General features: G+C 42.2%; 1 protein-coding gene across 7 annotated transcripts in view; it reads right to left on the bottom strand.

The window, feature by feature from the left end:
- Nucleotides 1-25,565, bottom strand: part of KNTC1 (kinetochore associated 1) — a 146,529-nt gene that overhangs the window by 51,038 nt on the left and 69,926 nt on the right. For all 7 annotated transcript variants that reach the window (XM_075898678.2, XM_089775156.1, XM_075898679.2 and 4 more), the window contains 15 exons: nt 20,399-20,533; nt 14,198-14,317; nt 12,348-12,417; nt 12,207-12,274; nt 8,726-9,015; nt 7,673-7,845; nt 7,376-7,473; nt 6,632-6,770; nt 5,833-5,889; nt 3,825-3,988; nt 3,128-3,232; nt 1,893-2,021; nt 1,283-1,399; nt 780-889; nt 344-554 (listed from right to left, as the gene is read on the bottom strand). In XM_075898678.2, the coding sequence (XP_075754793.2) occupies nt 344-554; nt 780-889; nt 1,283-1,399; nt 1,893-2,021; nt 3,128-3,232; nt 3,825-3,988; nt 5,833-5,889; nt 6,632-6,770; nt 7,376-7,473; nt 7,673-7,845; nt 8,726-9,015; nt 12,207-12,274; nt 12,348-12,417; nt 14,198-14,317; nt 20,399-20,533 (1,986 nt within the window). The remainder of the gene's footprint in view (nt 1-343; nt 555-779; nt 890-1,282; nt 1,400-1,892; nt 2,022-3,127; nt 3,233-3,824; nt 3,989-5,832; nt 5,890-6,631; nt 6,771-7,375; nt 7,474-7,672; nt 7,846-8,725; nt 9,016-12,206; nt 12,275-12,347; nt 12,418-14,197; nt 14,318-20,398; nt 20,534-25,565) is intronic.

Here is a 25,565-nt window from a genome sequence, read left to right as displayed (position 1 = left end):
CTCGTCTGCAGACCAGGGGGACGGGGAGCAAAGTGGCGGAACATGTGGGCAGCGGACAGCCCAGACGCGTCTGGGCTGTCCGCGTGTTCCGCCGCTTTGCTTCCTCTCCCTGGTCTGCTGGAGACCAGGGAGAGGGAGGGCCCCGTTCGTAAGTGCGGATCCGACATAAGTCGGATCCGTGTAACTCGGGCACTGCCTGTAAACAAACAGCACTAACAAATCTCTAAATGCATTGAAGATAACTTCATAGTGATCTAATAAATGATAGCCATATTCATCAGAATGCAAAGACAGTTATGAAAATAGTGTTTGAAGTAACATGCAGGCTTTGTAACTGTTTTACCTTGTGCAGTATTCCACTGAGGCTAATGACTAGGTATTTTGTTCCTTTCAGCAAAGGAATTATTTTTAATGATTTAGCCAATAGTATGGAATGAGGCTGCTTTACAATAGTTCCTCTAGACTCTCGTTCAATTTGATCTGCCTTGGCATTATGGAGAAGGAGTGTTTCAATGAAAACCTGCAGCGCTGCATCAGTGTCCAACATGAAAGTTCTGAAAAGGGAGAAAATAGATTTATTTAAAAATCAATGTTTTGGGTGTAGATTTCATTATGAATAAATTCACAATAGCCTGAATTACTCACACTGAATTTTATAAGGTGGATAGTTTGTTTTTCAAGTTTACTCATAAACATCAGATATTTAAACTGAAACAGTATCCTATAAACACATTACTTATGACAGCAACACCACCATCACAACTTTCTTCAGATATTACCTGCAATATTTCAATACCAGGTCTGTGTCTACATTCAGATTTTGTACCATAGTTCTTATGAGTTGTTTCTTTCTTACTGATGGCTGCCTAAATGCAGTCTGGAAAGAAATCTGCAGATACAAAAAAGGATAGTTTCACAAAGGAATTATTTTCAGTATGCTTGATACTAACCATTTACACTCTTCTATTCCAACTGCTTAACTTCTGGGGTGTTACCATAGGAGTTTCTAAACTCTTAGCATAGGGATGTTGGCGCACCAGAGGAAGTGGTGCTAGAACTCATTACTATTGGCCCCCTTTCAGCAAAGTTTTTAAGCAAGATTCTTGTAAGCAAGACCCTTCCTTCTTAGTAGCAAATTTACCACACATTTAAATCCAGTGCACATCCTGAGCGAAACATGTCTTTGAAAAGCATTTAAAAATTAATCTGCAAGCAACTGCTCTTAAGGAACTCCAACAAATATGAAACATTGTCTCAAAACCAACAGGAACGTCATACTCACACCAAGTTTGTGAAGTTGGATACCCCACTGTGCATCAATAATTAATTCCTCAAATTTGTGTCTCTCTACTGCTTCACTATAGTGACTAGCAAGCTGCGCTCCAACCAGAGCTAATGCCTTAAAAAAGAAAAAAAAAGCGTGAATGAAAAATCTTTGTCTAGTGAGTAGAAAACATGGATTCATTAAATCTAAGTCACTGCACCATCTTGCACAAGCCATAGCTTCTGTGTTTCAATTTCCCAATTTGGAAAATGAGGGTAACCTTTACTGCTGTTCTTCACATTAAGAATAGAGTTCAGATAGAATGAGATGTCACCAGAAATTCCTAAATAAATATATTCTGTCACTTCTTCTCCATTGCCTCATCTTTCCATCCTTCCCTTTATCGTTACCTCAATAAATTTCTCTTTCATTTTTTAAGTTACTATGTGAAAGATACCCTGCCCTTTAAATTATTGCAGTTACAAGCTTACTCAAATTTCTCCAAAAAGCATTCAAACCTTAGCGAGTGCAACTCTAATGCACTGCTACACTGCGTAGTTAACATCCCCAAGTAACATTTTAATAGTATATATATGCCAAGATAAGTATACTGCTTCTCCAGGCTTACCAGAATTTTATCGTAATTTTGCCTTGCGTGGTTTATGGCATTCCACAATTTTTCAAACATATCTTCCTTGGGCAAAATTGTACAGTAACCCAGTGCCAGGTTACGATCTACCGGATGACAGTTGAAAACCTATAGACATTAAATCCACAGCAAACACACTTTAGAAACTGCCAATTAAAACATTTGTGTGTGTGAGAGAGAGAAAGAGAATGTTTTCCAAGTTTATTCTTAAAATACAAAAGGATTATTATTGAAGTAAATGTAATAAAATGCTGGCTACTAGTGTTAAAGGCCAAACAGACCTTTGTATAACTGGACTGGCATTCATGGGTAGCCCTTTAAAACCTTGATTCAATACAAGAAGGTTTTTAGAAATAAGAGAAAACCACCACTTAAAATGAAGAGTATAGTAAATAGGGAGAGAATGTATAATGTTCATGCATGCTCTTATTATTTTATGTTTCAGTAGCACCTGAGGGCTCCAAATGAAATCAGACCCCATTGCACTAATCACTGCACATGCAGAATAAGACAGGCCTCCTTTGGGAATAGTAATTCTCCCTCTTTACAGTGGGGAACTGAGATAGAAATATTAAGGGACTTGTGGGAGATAACATTAGTTGTCTGTGGCAGAACTGGGAACTGAAACCAAGTCTCCAGATCTCCTCAGTCCTAGTCAAGTATCTTAACCACAAGATGAATCACACTATTTAAAGCTGATACTAAGTTCACTTGAGGCCACTACAGACTAAGGGCTCATCTAGACTATGCTAAAGTGTGGGAATTTGCATATCTTCTTCCGATCTCGCTTTCGAGACTGAAAGTAGCCTGGACATTTTTTTTTCCAGCAACTCCACCCCTTTTTTGAAAAGCCGCTTTTCCTCAAAAAATGAGGCTTATGAGGCTTTTCAAAAAAGGGGGGGGGGGGGGCTGGGAGGTTGCCGGAAAAAACCCACATCCAGACTACTTTCACTGTCAAAATTGAGATCGGAAGAAGATATGCAAATTCCTGTGGAATTTGCATATCCTCTTTCGACAGTTTAGCGTAGTCTAGATGAGACCTGTATTTGGTATTGGAAAAGCAATACAATAAGGCAATAGTAAGGGTATGGAATGAGCCCTTTAATATTCTTTAGAAGCGACAAAGTAAGGAAAATGAGCTAATAGGAGTTTCTCAGAATTCAAATCACAGTCAGGAAGGTCCCATGCAATGTTTCTGTATGCAGTATGCTTACCTTGTGTAATAAGGACCTGACAGTAGTCACAATCACTGAAGAGGATTTTTTTTTCAAAGCAGTAAGAAAGCTTTTAGCATCAGTTAGCATTTTGCCATCATGTATCTAGTGCAAAAAAGGGCAGACAAGAAAGTAAGTTTTCAGAGTTTTTAAAAAAGCACTTTTACAAATTACTACTTTTCTTGTTATTTAAGAGACATTTGCAAGTTATTTCAGAATGAACTAAATGCTTGAGAAATGTTTCAGATGCAGAGCACTAGCCACGCAAGTCCTCTTGTTTATCCAGAAAGGCACTGTTTGAATTGTGTAACCTGCAACCTTCCCCTCACCATTCTATGGTAATTTCCTCCAATCCTCATGCAAGAGAGAAAAGAAAGAAAGATCAAGGAAGGGTACATTTTATCAGCACCCATTCAACCCACATTTCCTATACAGTCTCTCAAGAGTTTCAGTTAGAATAGTGGTTTTGCAGTGTGGAACAATTTGTCCACTAAAAAGGGAGACCAACAGTTTGTTTCATACAGGCAACTAAACAACTAATCAGATGGTGATGAGATGAACTTCCCTGCTAGAACCTCCAAACAAGCTCAAGGTCCATTCTAATGAGAATGTTCATCATAATAGCTATTCCTCAGTCATATCTGGCAGATTTCTAAAATTCTCTTCCAGTGAAATTCAGCATAAGGTTTGTTCATACCTTCTCACTCAGACATATATCCATGTTGCTTGATACACAGTGCTGAACACAGGATCCAAACAGACAAAAGGTTAGCTGCAAGGCTAACTCATACTGACTGCACTCCATTAGGTTCTGGAACAGTGCAGAAATGGGCTTTTTGACTGGCACCAGAAGATTCTGTCCTACAGAATGTTTTACAAAAAAAAAAAAAAGAATAGGTTATATATTAAGGAAGCTTAGTAGGAATAGGTGGGGTTCATACACGCCCTCCTCCAGCTGCGGGAAGCTGTGTCCAAACAGAACGTTGATAACATTTTCCTTGTTTTACACAAGGAAACTCAGGCACAGAGAAGTAAAAATGATCTGCCCAATGCACTCAGGTGAGTGGGAGATGCAAGTCTTATGACTTCCAATCAAATGCCCTATCCACGGGATCATGTTGCCTCCCTAGTACAGGTTGGACCTCTCTGGTCCAGCATAGTAGGGAATTGACCAGTCCCAAACCAAAGAGTTTGCCAAACTAGAGGTCAATGACGTTTCCTTGGCTACTGGCTTTAGGGCTCCACTCCCAGTCACCAGCCCTTACTCCTCATCCCACTCAGACTCTCCTCCTGGCTGTGGCCAGGCTCTTGGCTACTAACAAGCCCCACTGTCACCAGGCTCTCTGGTCCAGAAACACCTGTGGTCCTGATGCCACAATTTCCACCTCTCCCCCCCAGGGATCTCTGAGGATGCTAGAGCACATCCGATGCTGGATCAGAGAGTCCTGGACGAGAGAGATTCAACCTGTACATCATTAGATAATTGCTTTTCTGTTTCAAGAATGAGTGTAGGTTACCACGAAGTTGTGTTATATCATTCTTGTTCAATCTGTATTTGAGGCCCATTTTTGGACAGTTATATTCATGTTAGATATATACAAATGGACCTGTCCAAAAGTGTTAGACACATGCAGTAGAGCCTTAGAATTATGAACACCTCAGGAATATTCTTCTGAAAAGTTTGTAACTTTGAACAAAAATGCAGTTGCTCTTTCAATAGTTTTCAACTGAACATTGGGTTAATACAGCTTTGAAACTTTACTATGCAGAAGAAAAATACTGCTTTCCTTTTTTCTTTAGCAGTTTACATTTAACACAGTACTGTTTTATAGTTGATTTTATTTGGATGTATATCTATTGCTGTCTCATACTTCTGGTTCAAAATGATGTGTGTGATTGGTAATTCTGGTGTTCATAACTCTGATTTTCATCTGTAGAATTAAAACCCTCCTATTCTCAATCCACTCATCCACATTCAACCCATCCATGGGGAAGTGCACAGTTTCATAATGTGTGCTGTAATGTAACAGAGATACAGAAGTGAGTTTCATATTCAACAATGAGAGATGAAGAACGATGTTATAGTTCTTCGTGCTCCAGTTTTCCCCATCTATTTGTATGTTATACCTCCCTCACCTCTTGCCTGTCTTGTTCCTTTTGAATGTAAACTCTTCAGAGCAGGAATGTGTGTGTTTGTTTAGTGCCTACAATGTGGCCCCGAAGCACTACTGTAATGCATAATAATTAATAATGGACCTTCCACTAAGAACACTCTGTTCCCAGATAAAAGCTAACTAAAGATAGACAGCTCAAGAACCCAAGTTGATTAGTTGCTAGAATAAGACATGAAATGATGGACTTTCCAAAGAGAGGATTTTCTACTAGAAAGAGATTTATGGTTCAAAACTAACACCCAGCAATAAGAGAGAAGCAAGGGCATTCTTCAGATTTCAGATACAATACACTCAGTGCAAGCAGTACTGATAACTAAACTAAAAGCTGTGTGGTGCACTATTTAAGTGGTCCTCAACTGTAGTTTAACAGAGGGTTGTGGTTATGCATGGGTGTTAAAATTCTACATTGGTGGGAAATCTTAGACAATTATTTAGCATTAAACAGGTGTGTTCTTGCTTTTCTGGGATTAAACATTTAGTAGTACTATTTTAGAGTATTTTACTTTTGTGCTGTTAATGTCTTCACAGTACCTGGAATAAATGGACAGTTTGCCAAGCTTATGGAATCCAAAGGATACCTCTTTGTATCTGCCAATGAGATAAGTATTTGTGAGTAGTGCACTATGATCTTAGCAAATTTATAAACATTGGAAGTTACTATTAAAATTGTATACTTTGAAACAAATACAAAAATAAAGCTTGATCATTAATTAGTTCCCCATCTGACTGAGAGCTAAGATCTTTTCTGTAATTTTCTTGAGTGTAATTGGATGTTACTTCATAAGATGGGCACTATTTTCTCATCTACGCAGGAAAAAATAGGAATGGGTATTTTCCATTACCCCTTCAAGAACTGTGTGTAAACTCCTTTGCCTGGATGGAAGATAGCACTCATTTGTTTTCCCATGTTAGGATAAAACAACAACAACAACAACAACAAAAAACCACAGCCAAACAATTTCCTTCATACTGATAAACTTTGATTTTTAGCTTCCTAGTCAATTAGCATAACATTTATAAATAGATGATCTAAATATACTTTAATAAAAATGAAATATGTAGAATTAAATACAATGAAATATTAAGAAAATAAATGTAATTACTGCTATACACAAGAAATAAATTCCATAATCAAGAACACCAAATATAATGCAAACATCTATTCGTAATTGCTGAAGTCATCAAAAACTACGCGAGATGAATGGTTAGAAAGATATGAGTTTAAAACAAGTATACTGAATTATATATATATATTCCTTCTTAAAATCAGTTTAATAGGAAATGGGATAAAAACTGTACATTAACTCGTAACAAAGGAAAAAAAAGATACCTGCAAGAGGCAAAAGGGAAGAAATAGTTGCATATGCAACTGAGAGCACCAGTGAATCAAGGACTATTCCATCTTCACTAAAGAAATCATCACAGGTCCATTCTTCATAAGGATCCTTATCAGCTCCAAAAGATGCCGCCTAAATTAACACATTGCAAAAAAGCACCATAAAAGGTATTCACTAAAAAGTATGCATAATCGTAAAACTAATAAATTGATGACCTTACAGATCAAGTTTGCAAATTCAGGAAGATGCTCATGTTTGAAAATGTAAGATACTTGTTTTGCTAACTGTTGTTAGGCCTCAACAACAAACACCACCAGCAATAACAAAGGGATAGGGTCAAATTGTTTCCAAATTCTACATGTATTAATGAAAAAAAAATCCATTACCCACGTACACATCATTGTACAATCGCATCAGTTTTTGAAAAATATTTTTCAGAATCAGTGTTCTATGAGTTCTAGCTGCCTGGCAGCAGAAATTAATAAACATTAAATTATCAGTTTTAATAATGGTACACAAATAGATGTTTTGGCAAGATAAGATGCACCATACAGACTACAAAAATTTTTTACTTAGAGGAAATTAGTTATATTTTGGTCTGGATGGCAGAAGCTGATTAGCACCTATAGTTTGATATTCCTTGGCAAGTTGGCAAAATACACAAATAGTAAATATTTCATAAACCATTGAAAGGGGAAAAAGGTAAGTGTCAAACTGTTCAATTTGAAAGTTGTTACCTTTGATATAAATCCACGGTTTTCTATATGGCATTGCCTGTATATTTCCTTGACAGCCAATGTATATTTACATAGCTCCAGAGAATCTAACAACATATCTGTGAGAAATTAAAATTATTGTCATTGTTATGTAAATTATATATTATATTATAAAGGGAAAGCACCATTTGGTAAGTGTCACCCATTTTTAAAGGGGCATTCAAATTCACTTTTTGTTTTCATGTTTCATAGAAAAGTAATTTATCTAAAAACCTATTCTTCCAACATGAAAACAACTAAAAAATGATACTGAATTACCTGGACTGCATATTGTAGCTGCTTGGCATGCCATCTCATGTATCACAGCTGGAAAATTCAGTCCTTTAGCTGTGATCTTTGGAACACTGGCTCCCAACATATGACAAAGTTTTTGACAAGATAAAAATAGCAACTTCCCTGTTTCTTCATTACAGTAGTTTTCATATAAATCGCTTTAATGAAAAAAGGGGAAAATAATCTGTTAAATTCAGATCTAAGATCAAAACCATAACTTTCTTATGAGGCATTAATATTAACCCAACAAAATCAAAGTAAATTAACTCACCAATAGGTGGTGCTGCTGGGACTGAAATATGAATCAAGAAATATGCAAGAAAAAGGACAACTAGTACCATACTTTGTATAAAACTACTGATTATTGTGAAATTAGTTTATTGGAAGTTAAAATATTTTAGTTTATCTTACATTTTGTACCACTTTCAGGAAGATAATAAGGTACCTGAGGGACCTAACTAGAGAGGCATAACAATCAAATGGTTTCAGCTACCAAAAGTAGGACAGATTAGGATTTGGGTGGTTTCCATGAATTTACAGGATTCTAGAAGCTCAGCTATATACCGTGGCAGGCTAATATTGTCTACTTGGATTTTTCATCCAATACAGCAGTATTAAATCACTAGAATAAACAAATAGCCTTGTTCAACTGTATCACTGAGATCTTTTACTTTGCTGGGGGTTAGGACAATTTAACTGTCTAATTAGTGGTGTGGGTTTTTTGCACCCTTAAGTTGACTCTGCAATATCGCCTAACACTTTTAAATTTAAACTTAACCTTTGTAAAGAGGATGGGACTAATGACCATATTATGGAAAAACACATCGGGAGACTCCAAACAATCCAAGGTGAACTTAATCTTGTAGTCAGCATAACACAGTGTATAGTTTAAGTGGATCTACCATGTGGTTCCTTTTCCCTCTACCTGATCTTGCCTTTGCATTACAGCTATCAGCTGCTGCAGAGTATCAGAAAGAGTTCACTGCATTTTTTTTCTTATTTTAATATTACCAATCCTAAACTCTTCTGAAATTTTACCTGCATATCTTTATTGCCTCTTCAATTTTTCCAGCATCTAATGATCTCAGTGCCAGCATTGCCCCCAACTCTTGCTCTGTCATTTGCAGAAGCAAACCTAGTTTGTAAAGTCTTAATTCAATGGAACAGTTCTTTGTTTTACTATCATCTTCAGAATTCATTGCTTGCACATCTCTAGATTTTGCCATGGACTCGATATTTTCATAGGCTTTTATTTGTTCTTCAAGAAGCTGAGATATCAATGAACGATTCCCATAATCCTTGACTGAAATAAAGATATCAAAATCCTCCTGCAACAAAAAGTAAAACAGAACAAATACTTCTTACTCATGTGACTTACTTTAGAAATTGAGTTTAACTTTTCACATTCATTGCCTCACAGATCTATTTCATCACAACATCAAGTTTATTAGTTCACATCAGTCAGTAGAAAACCAAATGTAGATTATAGAATATAGCTAATTAATATTTAAAACAAAAAACAAAACAAACAACACTTTTTGATTCTATATATTTTCTTTAACCGAAGTGTTGGAGCATAAGCTTTCGTGGGCAAAGACCCACTTCATCAGATGCATCTGACAAAGTGGGTCTTTGCCCACAAAAGCTTAAGCTCCAGCACTTCTGTTAGTCTATAAGGTGCCACAGGACTCCTTGCTGCTTTTGCAGATTCAGACTAACACGGCTACCCCTCTGATACTATCTTTTGTTTAACTGTGTAATATTTCCTAATATATTAAATATACTGGGGTATGTCTACACTACCCCGCTAGTTCGAACTAGCGGGGTAATGTAGGCATACCGCAATTGCAAATGAAGCCCAGGATTTGAATTTCCCGGGCTTCATTTGCATAAGCGGGGCGCCGCCATTTTTAAATCCCCGCTTGTTCGAACCCCGTGCCGCGCGGCTACACGCGGCACGAACTAGGTAGTTCGAACTAGGCTTCATAGTTCGAACTACCGTTACTCCTTGCGGTATGCCTACATTACCCTCCTATTTCGAAATAGGAGGGTAGTGTAGACATACCCCTGCTGTTTACTATGCAAAAGGGGATCAGTTCTTGATACCATCCAAGAGTATTACAGCACTATTAGAAAATCTTTGCTGAGAACAGCGATGTAAAATCCCGGTTAATCAATTAAACGTTTATGTTTAACAGATTAAAGGAGGGTAGGCAGGACTGCTGCAGCCAGGCTGGATCCACTGCAGATGAGAACTGCTCCAGCTGGGCATTCGACACCGCTTCCTACATCTCCCATTGGCTGGACACTGTCAGCACATGATGGCATAAATTATATTTCTGGATGAGCGGGAATAATTTATGCCATCATGTGCCGGGAGTGTCTGTCTGCTATGTACATTAGACAAACGTCTCAGACACTTCGCCAAAGAATCCATGCACACAAAACAGATCAGACAGTTTTAAAGAATCATAGAATACTAGGACTGGAAAGGACCTCGAACAGTCATTGAGTCCGGTCCCCTGCCCTCATGGCAGGACCAAATACTGTCTAGACCATCCCTGATAGACATTTATCTAACCTACACTTAAATATCTCCAGAGATGGGGTTTCCACAACCTCCCTGGGCAATTTATTCCAGTGTTTAACTACCCTGACAGTTAGGAACTTTTTTTAATGTCCAACCTAAACCTCCCTTGCTGCAGTTTAAGCCCATTGCTTCTTGTTTGATCCTCAGATGCCAAGATGAACACATTTTCTCCCTCCTTATGACACCCTTTTAGATACCTGAAAACGGTTATCATGTCCCACCTCAGTCTTTCCTTTTCTAAACTAAACAAACCCAATTCTTTCAGCCTTCCTTCATAGGTCATGTTCTTTAGACCTTTACTCATTCTTGTTGCTCTTCTCTGGACCCTCTCCAATTTCTCCACATCTTTCTTGAAATGCGGTGCCCAGAACTGGACACAATACTCCAACTGAGGCCTAACCAGCACAGAGTAGAGCAGAAGAATGACTTCTCGTGTCTTGCTCACAACACACCTGTTAATGCATCCCAGAATCATATTTGCTTTTTTTGCAACAGAATCACACTGCTGACTCATATTAAGTTTGTGGTCCACTATAACCCCTAGATCTCTTTCTGCCGTACTCCTTCCTAGACAGTCGCTTCCCATTCTGTATATGTGAAACTGATTGTTCCTTCCTAAGTGAAGCACTTTCCATTTGTCTTTATTAAACTTCATCCTGTTTACCTCAGACCATTTCTCCAATTTGTCCAGATCATTTTGAATTATGACTCTATCCTCCAGAGCAGTCGCAACCCCTCCCAGCTTGGTATCATCTGCAAACTTAAACGTACTTTCTATGCCAATATCTAAATCATTGATGAAGATATCGAACAGAGCCGGTCCCAAAACAGACCCCTGAGGAACCCTACTTGTTATACCTTTCCAGCAGGATTGTGAACCATTAATAACTGCTCCCTGAGTATCGTTATCCAGCCAGGTATGCACCCACCTTATAGTAGCCCCATCTAAGTTGTATTTGCCTAGTTTATTGATAAGAATATCATGCGAGACCGTATCAAAAGCCTTTCTAAAGTCTAGGTATACCACATCCACCGCTTCTCCCTTATCCACAGGACTCTTTATCCAATCAGAGAAAGCTATCAGATTGGTGCCCTGGTGACTTGCAGGCATCTAACTTTTTTTAGGTGATTTTTAACTTGTTCTTTTTTAATTTTATTTTCCAAACCTCCCCCCTTCCCACTAGTATTCACTATGTTAGGCTTTCCTTCAGACTTCTTGGTAAAGACTGAAACAAAGAAGTCATTAAGCATTAATGCCATTTCCAAATTTCCTGTTACTGTTTCTCCCTCCTCACTGAGCAGTGGGTCTACCCTGTCCTTGGTCTTCCTCTTGCTTCTAATGTATTTATAAAAAGTCTTCTTGTTTCCCTTTTTTCCTGTAGCTAGTTTGAGCTCATTTTGTGCCTTTGCCTTTCAAATCTTGCCCATGCATTCCTGTGTTGTTTGCCTATATTCATTCTTTGTAATTTGTCCTACTTTCCATTTTTTATATGACTCCTTTTTGATTTTTAGATCATGCAAGATCTCATGGTTAAGCCAAGGCGGTCTTTTGCCAAATTTTCTATCTTTCCGACGCAGCAGAATAGCTTGCTTTTGGGCCCTTAACAATGTCCCTTTGAAAATCTGCCAACTCTCCTCAGCTGTTTTTTCCCTCAATCTTGATTCCCATGGGACCTTACCTATCAGCTCTCTGTATTACAGCTATCTGTATTACAATGATAGCAAAAAAGTAATTTGACAAAATCTGTTGATCAATCATCCATGGCTATTTGAACATTTTAGTTCATTTGTAAGACATTATTACACACAGCAAATGTATTAAAATTGAAACTAAAGTTATATTTTAATAGCATTCATTTTAAAAAACGCATTTAGTAACATTCAGTAATTTCCAACCTATTTATTTTCTTGCAACTATAAAATACTTACCTGCAGGCTAGCAAGCGATTCAAACATTTTTAAGTTTGCTTTGCATTCATCTTCCTTCAGAGGATTTTCTATAAAATAAGAAAAATATTTACTTATTGAGCTACTTATTGTGACAACACATAAGGGGAAGTTACAACTTACCTTTCTGAATGCTAAGCAGGAATTTAAGAACTGCCACAAGTGACTTTGTTATACACATTTGTGTTTTGCGCTGAAAAAAAGTAATAAGTTAATATTTCATTTGGTCTTCAATGGGTAAAATAATCTGAGATGTGTATTTAAAACTAAGTAAATTATGATGGCAGCAGAATTACATTCAACAGAGGCAAAATTTGGACATTACTACGAATGTCAAACAGAGACTTCTCAAGCTTTCATTATATGAAGCAATTATGATCAAGGCTTCTCATGTCTCTAGGATTTATATTACTGAATTCAAATATAAAAGAAACGGAAATTCCGTAGCATAAATAGGTACACTTTATACATGGAACGTTGTAGCACCAAAATTATTTACTATAGTCACAGCAACTTACTGGATCTTAACTGAGATTTGGAAAATAAAACTTTGTCATTTAGTTAGACAAAAACAAAATAAAGAGCCTAGGATAATAATACGTTTTATTCTTATTTTTGAAAGTGCTTTTCCATAATTTGCAAGTATTGACATTTATTTCAGCATATGTCATTGCTGTGTCATTTACAAACATTTTAGATCTTAGACAAATTTTTAAAATTATTTGAGCTATATCAGTTTGTTAAATCCTGAATTTACTACTGATTAAAGTTAGGGTAATGCATTAGGATTTTCATTTATAATTATATAAATATACATGGGAATCAACTATGCAAATCTTTGTATCAAAGATGAATGTGTGCCTCAAAACTATGGGAAACATTCTGATAAAATAGTTTTATCTTACATCATTAGCTTTTTACTGAATGGATTAATTAATACAAAAAACAAGAAATATGTACCTTTGTATCTTTGAAACATACATTAGCTTTCACCAACTCTACATTAATCATATGTATGTCGAAAGCAACATTTAGAACAGATATGAACAATAATTTTTGACGGGGAAAGCCACTACAAGAATTTTCTAAGTGGTCAAAGGCTGCACTTTTCCATATTAATGGAGGAGGCTGAACATCAGGGATAAAGCTTGAGTGCAGAAGGGAATGCAGGATAGGGTAGTGGGGTGCAGGAAAGAGTATCTGACAGGGAGTTTGGATGAAAGAGGAGTAGGAGATTGGGGTGAGAAGGGAGTGCAGACTCCAGGAGGGAGTATGGTTGCAGAAGAGGATTTGAAACTGGAAGAGGGTTATAGGTGGGAATGCTGAGTCTGGGAGAGGGCTATAACTTGGGGCAGGAGTCCAGAGGTTTGGATTGTGATCTAGGGCAGGAGGGAGTTGTTACCTGGGGTAAAGGATTTAAAGTGCAGGGTTTAAGAGGTGGCACAGATGCAGGAGAGGATTCTGACTTGGAAGAGGGGTGCAGGAGGGAGTGTAAGATATGGGAAAGAGCATGGGTGCCAGAGTGGGGGGAAAAAGATTAGAAGAGGGAGAGTGCAGGCTCTGGCTGGCAGGTGCTTATGTAGGCAGCTCCTCATGAGCAGCCCAGTGGAACCCTCAGGCAGGCTCCCTGCCTTCTGCATGCCATGCACCCTAAGAGGGGAGAGAAGGTATTCTACACACAGTTTGCACCACAAGCATGGCCCAGGCAGCTCCCATTGGCCAGAAACTGGCCAAGGAGAGTTGTGAAATTATGCTGGAGGCAGGGGCAGTGTGCAAAGCCCTTCCTCCCTCTGGGCATGCAGATGACACCTGGCAACTTTCAACAGCATGCAGAGTGCAGAAGGCAGGGAGCCAATCCAACGCTAGTGCTGGGCTACAGGAGAGATGCAGAAGTCTGGCAGGTTGTATTTTGTCCCCCTCTGATTTAGAACAATCAGCATATATGTATTTTATGAAGTGAAATTAGTCAGTACCTCTTCAGAATTATCTGTTACATTCTGTAATACCAGTCTTGCCCATATACACAATCTCTCTGCAACTTCCTCAGATTCAGCAAACGGCAGAGATTTTAGTAAGCTTAGAGATTCCTCTCCCTAAAAACAAAAGTTATGAGGCATAAGTAAAAAATATTGACCAAGGTATTTGCTGTTGAAAGAACTCTTAATTTTATCATCAGTTGTGCACATTATTTCATCTATTTAGTACTGTCTGGCATTATACAGGCAGTCCCCGGGTTACATACAAGATAGGGACTGTAGGTTTGTTCTTAAGTTGAATTTGTATGTAAGTCAGAACTGGTACATAATTGTAGGGGAAACTCTAGTCAAACATTTCTCCAGAGCTCAGTTTTATTCTCCCACACCTCACTTCCCTCAGTCCTTTATTCCCAAGCTGAGGTGTCTGCTGAGAAAAGCCGCTCCACACCTCCCTGGTCTGCTGGGGGGGGGGGTGTGCTAGCTTTGCGTCTCCCTGGTCTGCTGGGGGGAAGCAGCTAGTGTGGGGTTGCCTCACCCCGTTTGTAAGTAGGGATCTGATGTAAGTCGGATCCATGTAACCCGGGGACTGCCTGTAATGGTACCCCCCACCAGATGAGACACTTTTCAAATTCACTTTATAATTTGGGGAGTTCATTAACTCTCCCATTTCATAGAACATACAGTTTGTATGTTTGGCAAACTCTCTAATATCCTAGAATAGTTTTTAGTATGTGCAGATCCTTTGATTGAGAGATCTGAGGGCAACTAAGGTGCAAATTTATTTTTTTATAATTACTATAGGTTAAAAAAGTAATTTTTTAAAGAGTTCTTGCAAAAAACAACCAACCAACCAACTCACCAATACCTATTTCCACAATTGGTGTTCTTCAGGGGACTGGGTCCAGCACCCCATGAAAGGCATGTGCATGCACTATATAGGGCACTCCTTGGCCCTTCCCTCCTCAGTTCTTTCTTACTGGGAACTCTGACGGAGTGGAGGAGTGTAGGAAGTTGAATGGACATGAACAACACATCTCAAAGAACACCAGTTACAGATACAGATAACTGTCTTTTTTCCATTCAACACATAAGTATTTACAGAAACATGTAGGAGTTTAAGGACATTCAGATCACAAGACAGCTCTGTCGAACACTACATCATTCCCAGTGTGTTGCGTGATGGCATAATGGAACGGAAGCTTGTGCACTGAAGACTACATTGCTGCACAGCAAATGCAGTACAGGCCAATACAAAAAAATAATCAGATTGTGATGTCACAAGAGAACATAGCAGTCTTGAATCAGTGGATGAAACATGGAAACAGTAGTAAGATGAACTCTGACTGAAGCTAGCTCAAGACCCTTCTTCTTCCAGCATGAGAGATAATCAAGGATCAGCTGGAGGAGAGCATCAGTAGGGGTGACCCTTCTTTGGGCAGCCAATATAGAAAACTGGGTCCACTTTGCCATGTAGATAGACCAGGTTGAGGGCTTCCTACTTTAAAGGAGCACCAATTTCACACTGGCTGAGCAGGCCTGCTCTTGTGGATTCAGAATGAACCTTGATGAGCCAGTCATCGAGGTAGGGATATAGCTAAGCCCCTCAATGCCTCTGGTAAGTCAGAACCACTGACATAATCTTTGTGAAAACCCTGGGAGCCATAGCCAGGCCAAATGGAGGAAAAGCCTCTTCTGGAAAAGCAATCAGAAAAAGCTATGCAAACTGCAGAACGCAATTTCCATAGCCTTTTCCAACAAAGGACTGTAGTATAGACCTACCTCTGCAGTGCTGCTCTGGCTAAAGAGGCTTCCTCTTCTGCAAGAGCCTTAAACTCTTTCCTAGGGGCTTCCTGGAGTGAGGTCTCAAACTTGGACTTTGCCTGTTACGTATTGAGATTGTAGTGGCAAAGAAGGTCTTGGTGGTTTGCCACCTGAAGTCGAAAGCTTGCTGAGAAATAAAGCTTACGCCCAAAGAAATCCAAATGTTTGTAGTTTTGTATTTCTTGGAGTGGGGGCAGACTGGCCCTGATGCTCCCTGTGGTTGACCGTTTCCACCATCATAGAGTTTGGTGCAGGTTGAGTATACAGATACTCATGGTCCTTGGTGGCCACAAAGTATTTCCCTTCCACTCTTTTGGAAAGAGGCAAGAGGGATGAAGGAGTCTGCCACAGAACCGTGGCAATCTTGGCCATGCCCTCATGCAGCAGCAAGGCCTCTCTAGCTGGCACAACCTGGGCAAAGACTCCAAAGAGGGAGTCTGAGGTATCCTGAACCTCCTCCACCAAGTTGGTTGTCACTGTCTTTGGAAAGTCCTGATGAGGCTTGATGTCATCAGGCAGGACCATGGGAAGGGGTGCCATTTTGGTTCATGGACATGGCCCCTTATTGAGGAGAAAGACACTCCCCACATTTCCCCTGCACAGCAGAGCCTACGGAAGCCCTGGCTAGTACATTTTGTGCGCTCCTGCCTCATAGTGGGGCAGTAGGGAGGCTTGAGTGCCAGTACGGGCTCCCCAAATACCCTGAGCCTCAGGGAGTGGATCCAGACAAGCTGGGGGCTCCATATGGCCCCAGGGCCTGAAGTTCCCCACGCCTATCTTACACAGAGCCAGGAGTGACAACCAATGCTGGGCTGATGATTCTGAGTGCTGGTCTTGGACAGTGAGGGTGAACTCTATGAATAGGGCTTTTTAATGTCCTAGAACAAGAAGATTTGCAGATCCGACACTTGTCCAAAATATATGCTTCTCTCACTCAGCAGTCAGTATGTGGGTCACTGACTGGCATAAGCCTGCAGCTTCTAACACAGGCTTTAAAGCCTGGGGAGAGGGGCAAGTCCTAGCCTCAGTCTAAGTGCCTAGAGCAGGGTTTCCCAACCTATGGGTCAGGACCCAAATATGGGTTGCCATTACATTTCAAAAGAGTGGGCAGGTATCTCCCCAGGTGGCTCTTAAGGAGCCATTCACACATTTTTTGAATTGCCCTGGGTCACCAAGTCTTCCTGACTTGTCAAAATGGGTCCCCATCTGAAAAAGGTTGGGAAATGCTGCAAAGGGACTGGCAAACTGCTAATCTACAATTATTTACAAGTACTTATCTAGACACACACTATTTAAAAACTGAATAGAGAAAGTTCAACTAAAGCTACAGCTAAGGCTAGAGTTGGAGATGTTAGATATAGTTTAATTGAATAGTTGTGTAACCACGAGATATTATCAATTATAAAACTATGCAATAGGCTCAGGAGCAGGCTCAACAGCCAGCACACTCTCAGCATCACTCATGGTGAGCCCCTGCCACCATGTATCAGAGACAGCAGCGTGGAGGGGCAGCCAGTAGCTGGCCGCAAGGGGAGACGGAAAACCAGCTCCCTGATACAGAGGCAGCAGCCCTGTCCCCCCCCCCTCCACAAGCTGCTGGGAGGATGTAGGGGGAAGTAAGCTGCTGTGAAGCACCATCTGTCTACATTGGCGTGAGTTAGACATAGACAGAGGCTGGTCCATAGCAGCAGCCTCTGTCTTTTGGGGGTCTGAGCTTCCCGCAGACAGAGGCTGCTCCGCCTCCCATGGGTCGATAAGTGAGCCCAGAATGCCCCAATCCCTCCCTCCCCCACTGCCTCTTAATAAAAGCTGGTTCTGCTGCCTCTAAGCTGGCTCTCCCAGCATCAGCTCCTGTCTGCCCCCTCCCCCTCTTTTCACTGCCTCAGTAGCATCAGCAAGGAGGGGAGGCAGGCAGGTCTGCAGAGCTGGCACATGCAGAGAGCCAAAAGCCGACTCCCTGCATGTATCAGCTTCATCCTGCCCCCTTCACCCTCCTTACTGCTGCCATTCTATTAAAAGAAGTAGCATGGAGGTAGGGAGGAGGCAGGTGGATCTGGTGCTGGTGGGGAACCTGCTTAAAGCTCCTCATTGGCACCAGCTCCTGCTCTCCACTTGCTGCCTCATATAGAGGCAGAAAGCAGGCAGGAGTGCGTGTAGTCAATAAGATTAACTGATAAGCCAAGGCTTATCGGTTAATCATGTAATGGACTACATATTGACATCCCTAGCTAGAGTGCACTGTTCCAAGCACCGTCACTGGTGGCAAGAAGGAACAGAAGGAGAGGATGTGGGGGCACTCCCTATAGCATGGCATGTGTGTGCCACTTTGGGGGGTGCTTCCCTTACATATACTGCTGAGGGAAAAAATCTTCTGGCACTGCTGCATGTGGCAAACACATTCCCATGTTGAATGGATGTGAGCAAGCACTCCAAGAAGCAGAGCTGATTACTTAGCATGTGTATAATGCTTCTATATTTACAGCACTATGCAAGTATGACTACTATTACCACATGCTCATAGGCGAATGGAATAGAACAGCGGTTCCCAATCTTTTCCAGATGGGGACCTATTTTGACAATGGAGGAAGACTTGGTGACCCAAGGCAATTAAAAAACGGGGGGAAGAGGAGAGGGCAGAGCCATCTGGGGAGACACTTGGCGACTCTTTTGAAATGCAATGGCAACCCATATTTGGGTCCGAATAGAAGAGGCTAGTTAGTGTTGAAAAAGTGACATTCAGATTTTTAAGGTGAGAAATTGTACTTTTGAAATGGCCTGTCTGGCTCCTTTCTTCAGAAGGGCCTATCATACTGCAGGTCCATTACAGGGAGTAGTATCCTAGACCCAGACCCTGATATGCAAAAATAATCATAGATAAAGGTGACCAGCAATTCAGTGACGAAACAGTTTATCATAAAGCTGCAGTGTTTAAATGTTCAATTCCTGCACGCTAAAGGTTCAGCACATTCCTGAATCCCACAAACATCAATAGAAATTAAGATGTGCTGTAGTGAACTGTGACTTAAATTGTCCAATCAGAAAGCTCTCCAGTAAAGCAAACCTTGTGCTACTCATAGGGAGGCAGAAGGAGGTGTTTGTGCCAGTACAGGGTGGCTCATTAATCCTTTTTATAAAAAAATCGAGTGTGGGATACTCCAACTCTTAGGCCCTCTTTGCAACAAGGAAACTGGCATGTTTTGACATTCCATATAAAATATGGCAACACTAGCAAGCCAAAAATAACCACTTTTCTTGCTGGTGTGGAGAAAGTTCAGTACACTTACCAGCAATTGCAGCAAAGCTTATTTGAAGATTTCTGAAGCACTTTATTTTTAACTAGAAGATGTATCTGCTGTTGCTTGGTTCCTTAAATCAATTGTTGTTTTATGGAAAATGAAAATGTACATGCTTCATTTAAATCATTGCTTTGAGGTGGAGCTGGAGATGAAGGGTTCAGTATATAGGCTACCCCAGACAGCAAGGACTACCCCAGCTGTCTGTCACCGCAGAAGCTTGGGGCCAGGTGAGAAGCACCTTCCATGGCTGCTGCAGCTCCAGCAGGCACAGCTATGGGAAGGGCACATATTCCCCCTGCTGGGGCAAGTCCAGGTTCATCTGCCCCCTGCCCTCCCCATGGGCATCTGGAAGGTGGGAGGTGAGGAATGTACCAAATGCTGCACTTTCCCTCACTCCTTACTGAAGGCATCAGCCAGTAATGTTCCCATACAAATCTGGGTTTCAGGTCCCTCTTCCCGGCATGGGCGTCTGGAAGGTGGGAGGTGCCCCCAGTCAGCTCCCTTCACCTGCCTGGCGATTGCATCTCATAATACTATACAAAAAAGGGAAATTCATTCCAGGTACATCCCATTTTCTGGGCACAACCAAATCCTTACTTCACTTTATGTTTTAAGACGAAGCTCTATCTCAAATTTGATGGTCCTAGCTCTTACCATTTAGGAGGAGTTCTTGAATAGAGATACACACAAACTCTCTCAGAAATATAGCAGATAATGTTGAACTCCAAGTGTGTCCACATGCACAGAACACTGTTCTCATCCTTTTTGGTGGTGAATGAAAGAGGATTCACCATGTTTTCTATCTTATTTCAAAACATGGTTGTTTCTGCAATGTACACATGCTTTCACTGACTATGCATTAGTTCATGGAATACTATGTTAAATTTAACTTACCCATGTTTTAATCTACAAATATAGGCTTGATTGTCAACACTATAATACTGGCTGCAATCAGTGCAAGTAGTAGGATTATACAAATTTTACACACATCTGTCGAACTCCAGTAACTGCACATTTCTGAAAAGTAGACTCCTAAGTATTTTTAGAGATAGAGATCAAATGACTAGGAAAACTTTCATACCCTATCTTGCTGAATCAGGTCCACCATCTTCAAAATATAGACTTCCACAGTTGGTAATATATATGCTGCGGCCATTTTCAAAGCATCTGCCAAAGAAGAAGGGGTATCTTGTGTAAGGATGTATTTCACCAGTCTCTGAAACAAGAACACAGACATGGATATTAAATTTTGCTGGAAACATTTAGAAGCAGAACTGCCAGTCTTTCCTCCTGATTCTTTCCCCAATGCAAGAGCCTTTCTTTGTAGCAGCGAAAAGTTCTGGCAGCAGGGAGGTGGCAGTTCACAATACTGATAACAATAGTGCAGATTTAGGAGACACTCCTTGAGTATGTAGAGAGCTATGCTAATGAATGCAACTGTTTTCTAGTTCATGCCTAGGAATTAAGGATTAGCTTTATACACATTTTACCTACTATTAAGCCAAGGAAGTTCTGCTGTGTCCACAGCTTGCTTCTGTAATAGAAGAAAATTGGGGCTGATCCTGTTTTATCTCAGACCTGCTTAAATTTTGTCAGGGAAAGTCTAAGTCACAAGACCCTTGGAATTTCTTATGAAAGAATTTGAGCATACTGCACACAGGCAAGCCTATTGCACTATAACTTTTTTAATTGATTTTAGTATGGATTTTTACAAGTCAGCGGCCTCACTATCTCTGCTATGAAACTAACGTAAGAATTGTATTCATAATGATCTTTAACTATAGCAATTCTTACTAATACATTTTAGATTTAGTTAATAAGGATTGACTGTAAGCATGTACATGGGTAAGATCTGAAATATTCACTGATCAGGTGGGCAATATATTCGACCTCTTGGGATTGGTCAAACTTAAATAGATGGTGAATAAGGTTCAATAACCGTCATTATATTAGACTGACTATCTGGGAAGAACTCAAATGCTGGACTGCTTAAAGCCATGGTGGGCCACTTCAAGCCCTGGGGCCAGATACAGCTCACCAAACATTTCGGCTCACTAAAGTCTTCTATCCAGTCCATCCAGCTGATTAGCAGAAGTGCATACTTACAGCTGGCAGAGTGTATTCAGCTGCCCCATCCCAACCTTGCATAGTCCTGCAACCAAGCTGCTTCCAGGATTCTCCTGCTAATTGTACAGGAGGTGGAGGGAAGAGCTGGACTTAAGGTGCCCCGCTGTCCAGGGTTACCTTTAAGATTTTCCAACCATGAGTGGACCTTGCCCTCCTGCGCCCCCCCTCCCCCCGCCATGCAGCAGGTCCTGTTCTCAGCCCCAGCTGCCAGAACAGGCCTTGGCCCCCTTGTCACATAGCAGTCCCAGCCACCAGATCAGGGCGCCTCCCCCCACCAAGCAGCCAGTCCCAGCTCCCTGCTCCAGCAGCTCCCTCACCACACTGTCTCAGCTGGCCCCACCCGCCAGAGTAGCCATCTGCCAAGCAAGTGCTGCTGTGCGGCTCTCCAGGAGGTGAGCAGAGAAAGAAACTGTTGTGCGCAGATGAGCATTTTAGCATGAACTATACCCCTGTCCCTCTACTGCATCTCTGTACAGCAAGGATAGTAGAGGAAGAGAGTCAGTCAGCAGAGCTGCCCCACTCTGACACATGCAACTCAGAATGCAGAAGGGATTGGGGGAGAGACAACACAGAAGGACAGCTTGTCTTTAGAGGCAGCATGGCTGCTCTAAAACTTAGCCAGCCAACACTCTGTGTCACTGTCTCACACCCCCTCCAATCACTACTGCATGTTCTTCTGTTTCTGTGCCACATACTCTGCATCAAACTCTCTCACACACACTGTCTTTCACTTACACACACACTTTCTCTCCCTGAAGCCCCAGTCCTACCCCTTCTGCCTGAATCCCTGTCCCTTCTGGGTGACCCAGAGCTGGTCCACGACAATGTACCAAAATTTGTGAAGAGACCCCAATGCAAAAATTGTTGCCCACCCCTGACTTAAAGGGAAATGCATTTTGGTGTCTTGGTAACGAGTAAGACATTAGAGAAGTTATTTGATTACTGACTTGGTGAAATCTAATGCTAAATTAAACCACCAGTTTTGAGATGGTCTTTTCTATTCTTTGGAGTTTACACTGAATGAGCACTCCCAGCATAGCCCCTCCAGAGATCATAGTTGCAGGGGTGTTCAGTGTCTGTATTCTACACATAGCCATAATTGTAGTCAGAACCCAAGGGACATGAAAAATACCAGAGAGATCATCTCTAAAATGATCAAACTGCCATTGATTTATTGGGAGGTAAGGGGAACCTGACTAAGACTGCTTTTCAAATACTTTGCAGAGATCTGTATTGAAAAGAATTTTTCTTTACCAAGTTTCTCATTAAGAAAAAGGACAGTGCATCAAACCAGAAGTAACTGCAAAACTCTATGGTTACATCTACACTGGCCAGTCTTGCACAAGAACATATGCAAATGAGGCACAGCGATGAATATCACTGTGCATCACTTGCATACTTAATGAGCCACCATTTTGTGCAAGGGGCTTTTGCTCCTTCTTGCGCCAAAATCCCCTCTTGCGCAAGAGCTGCTCTGTTTGAAAATAAGCTGGGCGTTTTGCGCAAGAAGGAGCAGTGTAGACTGCTCCTTCTTGCAAAAAAGCCCCTTGCGTAAAATGGCAGCTTATTAAGTATGCAAATGAAGTGTGGCGATAATCATTGCCACACCTCATTTGCATATGTTCTTGAGCAAGACTGGCCAGTGTAGACGTAGCCTATATGTATTAAAAATGCAGAACTACATGTTCTTTCTTTTGCAATCATCTGAATCATATCATTTGTATTCAGTTTCTTTATATAGCATTATCATGTGGTAGCATTAACTATGGAAAGAAGAAGAGGTTACTTACCTCGTAACTGTAGTTCTTCGAGATGTGTTGCTCATGTCCATTCTGATTAGGTGTACGCGCGCCGCGTGCACGGATTCCGGAGCTTTTTTCCCTTAGCAGTATCCATAGGGCCAGCAGGGAGCCCCCTGGAGTGGCGCCGGTATACCGGTGCATATATACCCCTGCTGGCCCTCCCACCCCTCAGTTCCTTCTTGCCGGCTCCTTCCGACACGGGGAGGTGGGTGGGATGCAGAATGGACATGAGCAACACATCTCGAAGAACTACAGTTATGAGGTAAGTAACCTCTTCTTCTTCTTCGAGTGCTTGCTCATGTCCATTCTGATTAGGTGAGTCCCTAGCCATGTCCCCCCTCCGGAGGCGGGGTCGGAAGGTGACTAAGTATTATTTTATTATTCTGCAGAACACAGAACTGCCGTCCTGACAGTAGCATCCTCCCTGGTCAGCTGCGTGATTGCATAATGCTCTGCAAAGGTGTGCACTGATGACCAGGTTGCTGCCCTGCAGATCTCCAAGATCGGCACGCAGGCCAGGAACGCCGCCGACGTTGCCTGGGCTCTAGTGGAATGTGCTGTTATGCGCGGCGGTCGTCTACCTGCGCCCTCGTAGCACAGTCGAATGCAGGAAGTAATCCACGGGGATATACGCTGCGTTGAGACTGGCTACCCATACATCCTTTCCGCCACTGAAATAAACAATTGATTTGACTTACGAAACTCTCGTGTCCTATCTATATAAAAAGCCAACGCCCTCCTAACGTCCAGGCAGTGCAGAGCCTGTTCCCTGGGCGACGCGTGTGGCTTGGGGTAAAACACTGGCAGGTAAATATCCTGGGACATGTGGAAGTGTGAGACCACCTTGGGAAGAAATCCCGGGTGCGGACGCAACCTCACCTTGTCTTTAAAAAACACCGTGTAAGGTGGTTCTGAGGTGAGAGCCTTAAGCTCAGACACCCGCCTGGCCGAGGTAATGGCCACAAGGAAAGCTACCTTATAAGACAGGTGTGTCAGGGAGCATGAAGCTAGGGGCTCGAACGGGGGCTTCATAAGGGCAGTCAGGACCAAGTTAAGGTCCCACGCCGGTACCAGAGACCTCTCATATGGCATCAACCTGTCGACTCCCTTTAGAAACCTTTTAACCAAGGGGTTGGCGAAGATAGACCTTTGCCCCCCCCCCCCCCGGCGTGGAAGGCCGCTATGGCCGCCAGGTACACCCTTAGTGAGGCTGTGGCCAGGCCCTGTTTCCACAGGTGGAGAAGGAATTCCAGGACAGTCGGAACCGCCCCTTCACCTGGAGCGAGCGTCCTGCCCTCCAGCCAGGAAGTAACCCTCTTCCACTTAGCCTCGTAAAGAGCTCTAGTGGACAGCTTTCTACTTTCTAAGAGGACCTCCTGGACTGCTCTAGTGCAGGCTCGCTCCGTCACTGAGAGCCACTGAGGAGCCACGCTGCTAGGTGGAGAGATGAAAGGTTCGGGTGGAGAGCCACCCCAGCCTCGCAGCTCTGAGTGATTAGATCTGCCACTAGGGGTAGCCTGAGCGGGCCCTCCACAGCCAGATCCAGCAAGGTGGTGAACCAGTACTGTCGAGGCCATACTGGCGCTATCAAGATGATCCGAGCCCTAAACCTCTGCACTCTGAGGAGTGTGTTGTGGATCAGAGGGAACGGGGGGAAGGCATAGAGTAGGCCCCTGGGCCAGCTAACCTGCAGTGCATCTCCCCAAGAGCCCAGACCATGCCCCATGTACGAACAGAACTCTCCGCACTTGGCGTTGCTCAGGGTTGCCAACAGGTCCAGGTGGGGAAACCCCCACCTTTGGAAGACCTCGTGAAGTACATCCCACCTTAGCACCCACTTGTGCGCCTGGATCGAACGGCTGAACCTGTCCTCTAGCCCGTTCCTGGTTCCCGGAAGGTGAGATGCCTCCAGGAAAATACCGTGGGCTATACACAGTTCCCATAGATCTAGGGCTTCCCGGCACAGGGGAGAGGAACGCGCCCCACCCTGCTTGTTGATATAGAACATGGCCGTAGTGTTGTCTGTCAGCACTGCCACCACTCTGTTCTGTAAGTGGGGAAGGAACGCCCTGCAGGCCAACCTGACCGCCCGCAGCTCCTTGATATTTATATGGAGGTGAGCCTCCTCTATTGACCACGTACCTTGCGTCCTGAGGTTGCCCAGGTGAGCGCCCCATCCCATGTCCAAAGCGTCCGTGACCAGCTGCACAGACGGGGACAGCTTGGTGAATTGGACCCCCGCAAACACCGTGCTCTCGTCCTTCCACCAGTCCAGCGAGCGCAGAATGTCCTGAAGGATAGTTACCACCGCATCCAGCG

This window comes from Pelodiscus sinensis, chromosome Z, assembly GCF_052426305.1.
Source record: "Pelodiscus sinensis isolate ZL-2025 chromosome Z, ASM5242630v1, whole genome shotgun sequence".
Classification (NCBI taxonomy): domain Eukaryota; kingdom Metazoa; phylum Chordata; order Testudines; family Trionychidae; genus Pelodiscus; species Pelodiscus sinensis.
This window is presented reverse-complemented; position numbering and strand designations above follow the sequence as displayed.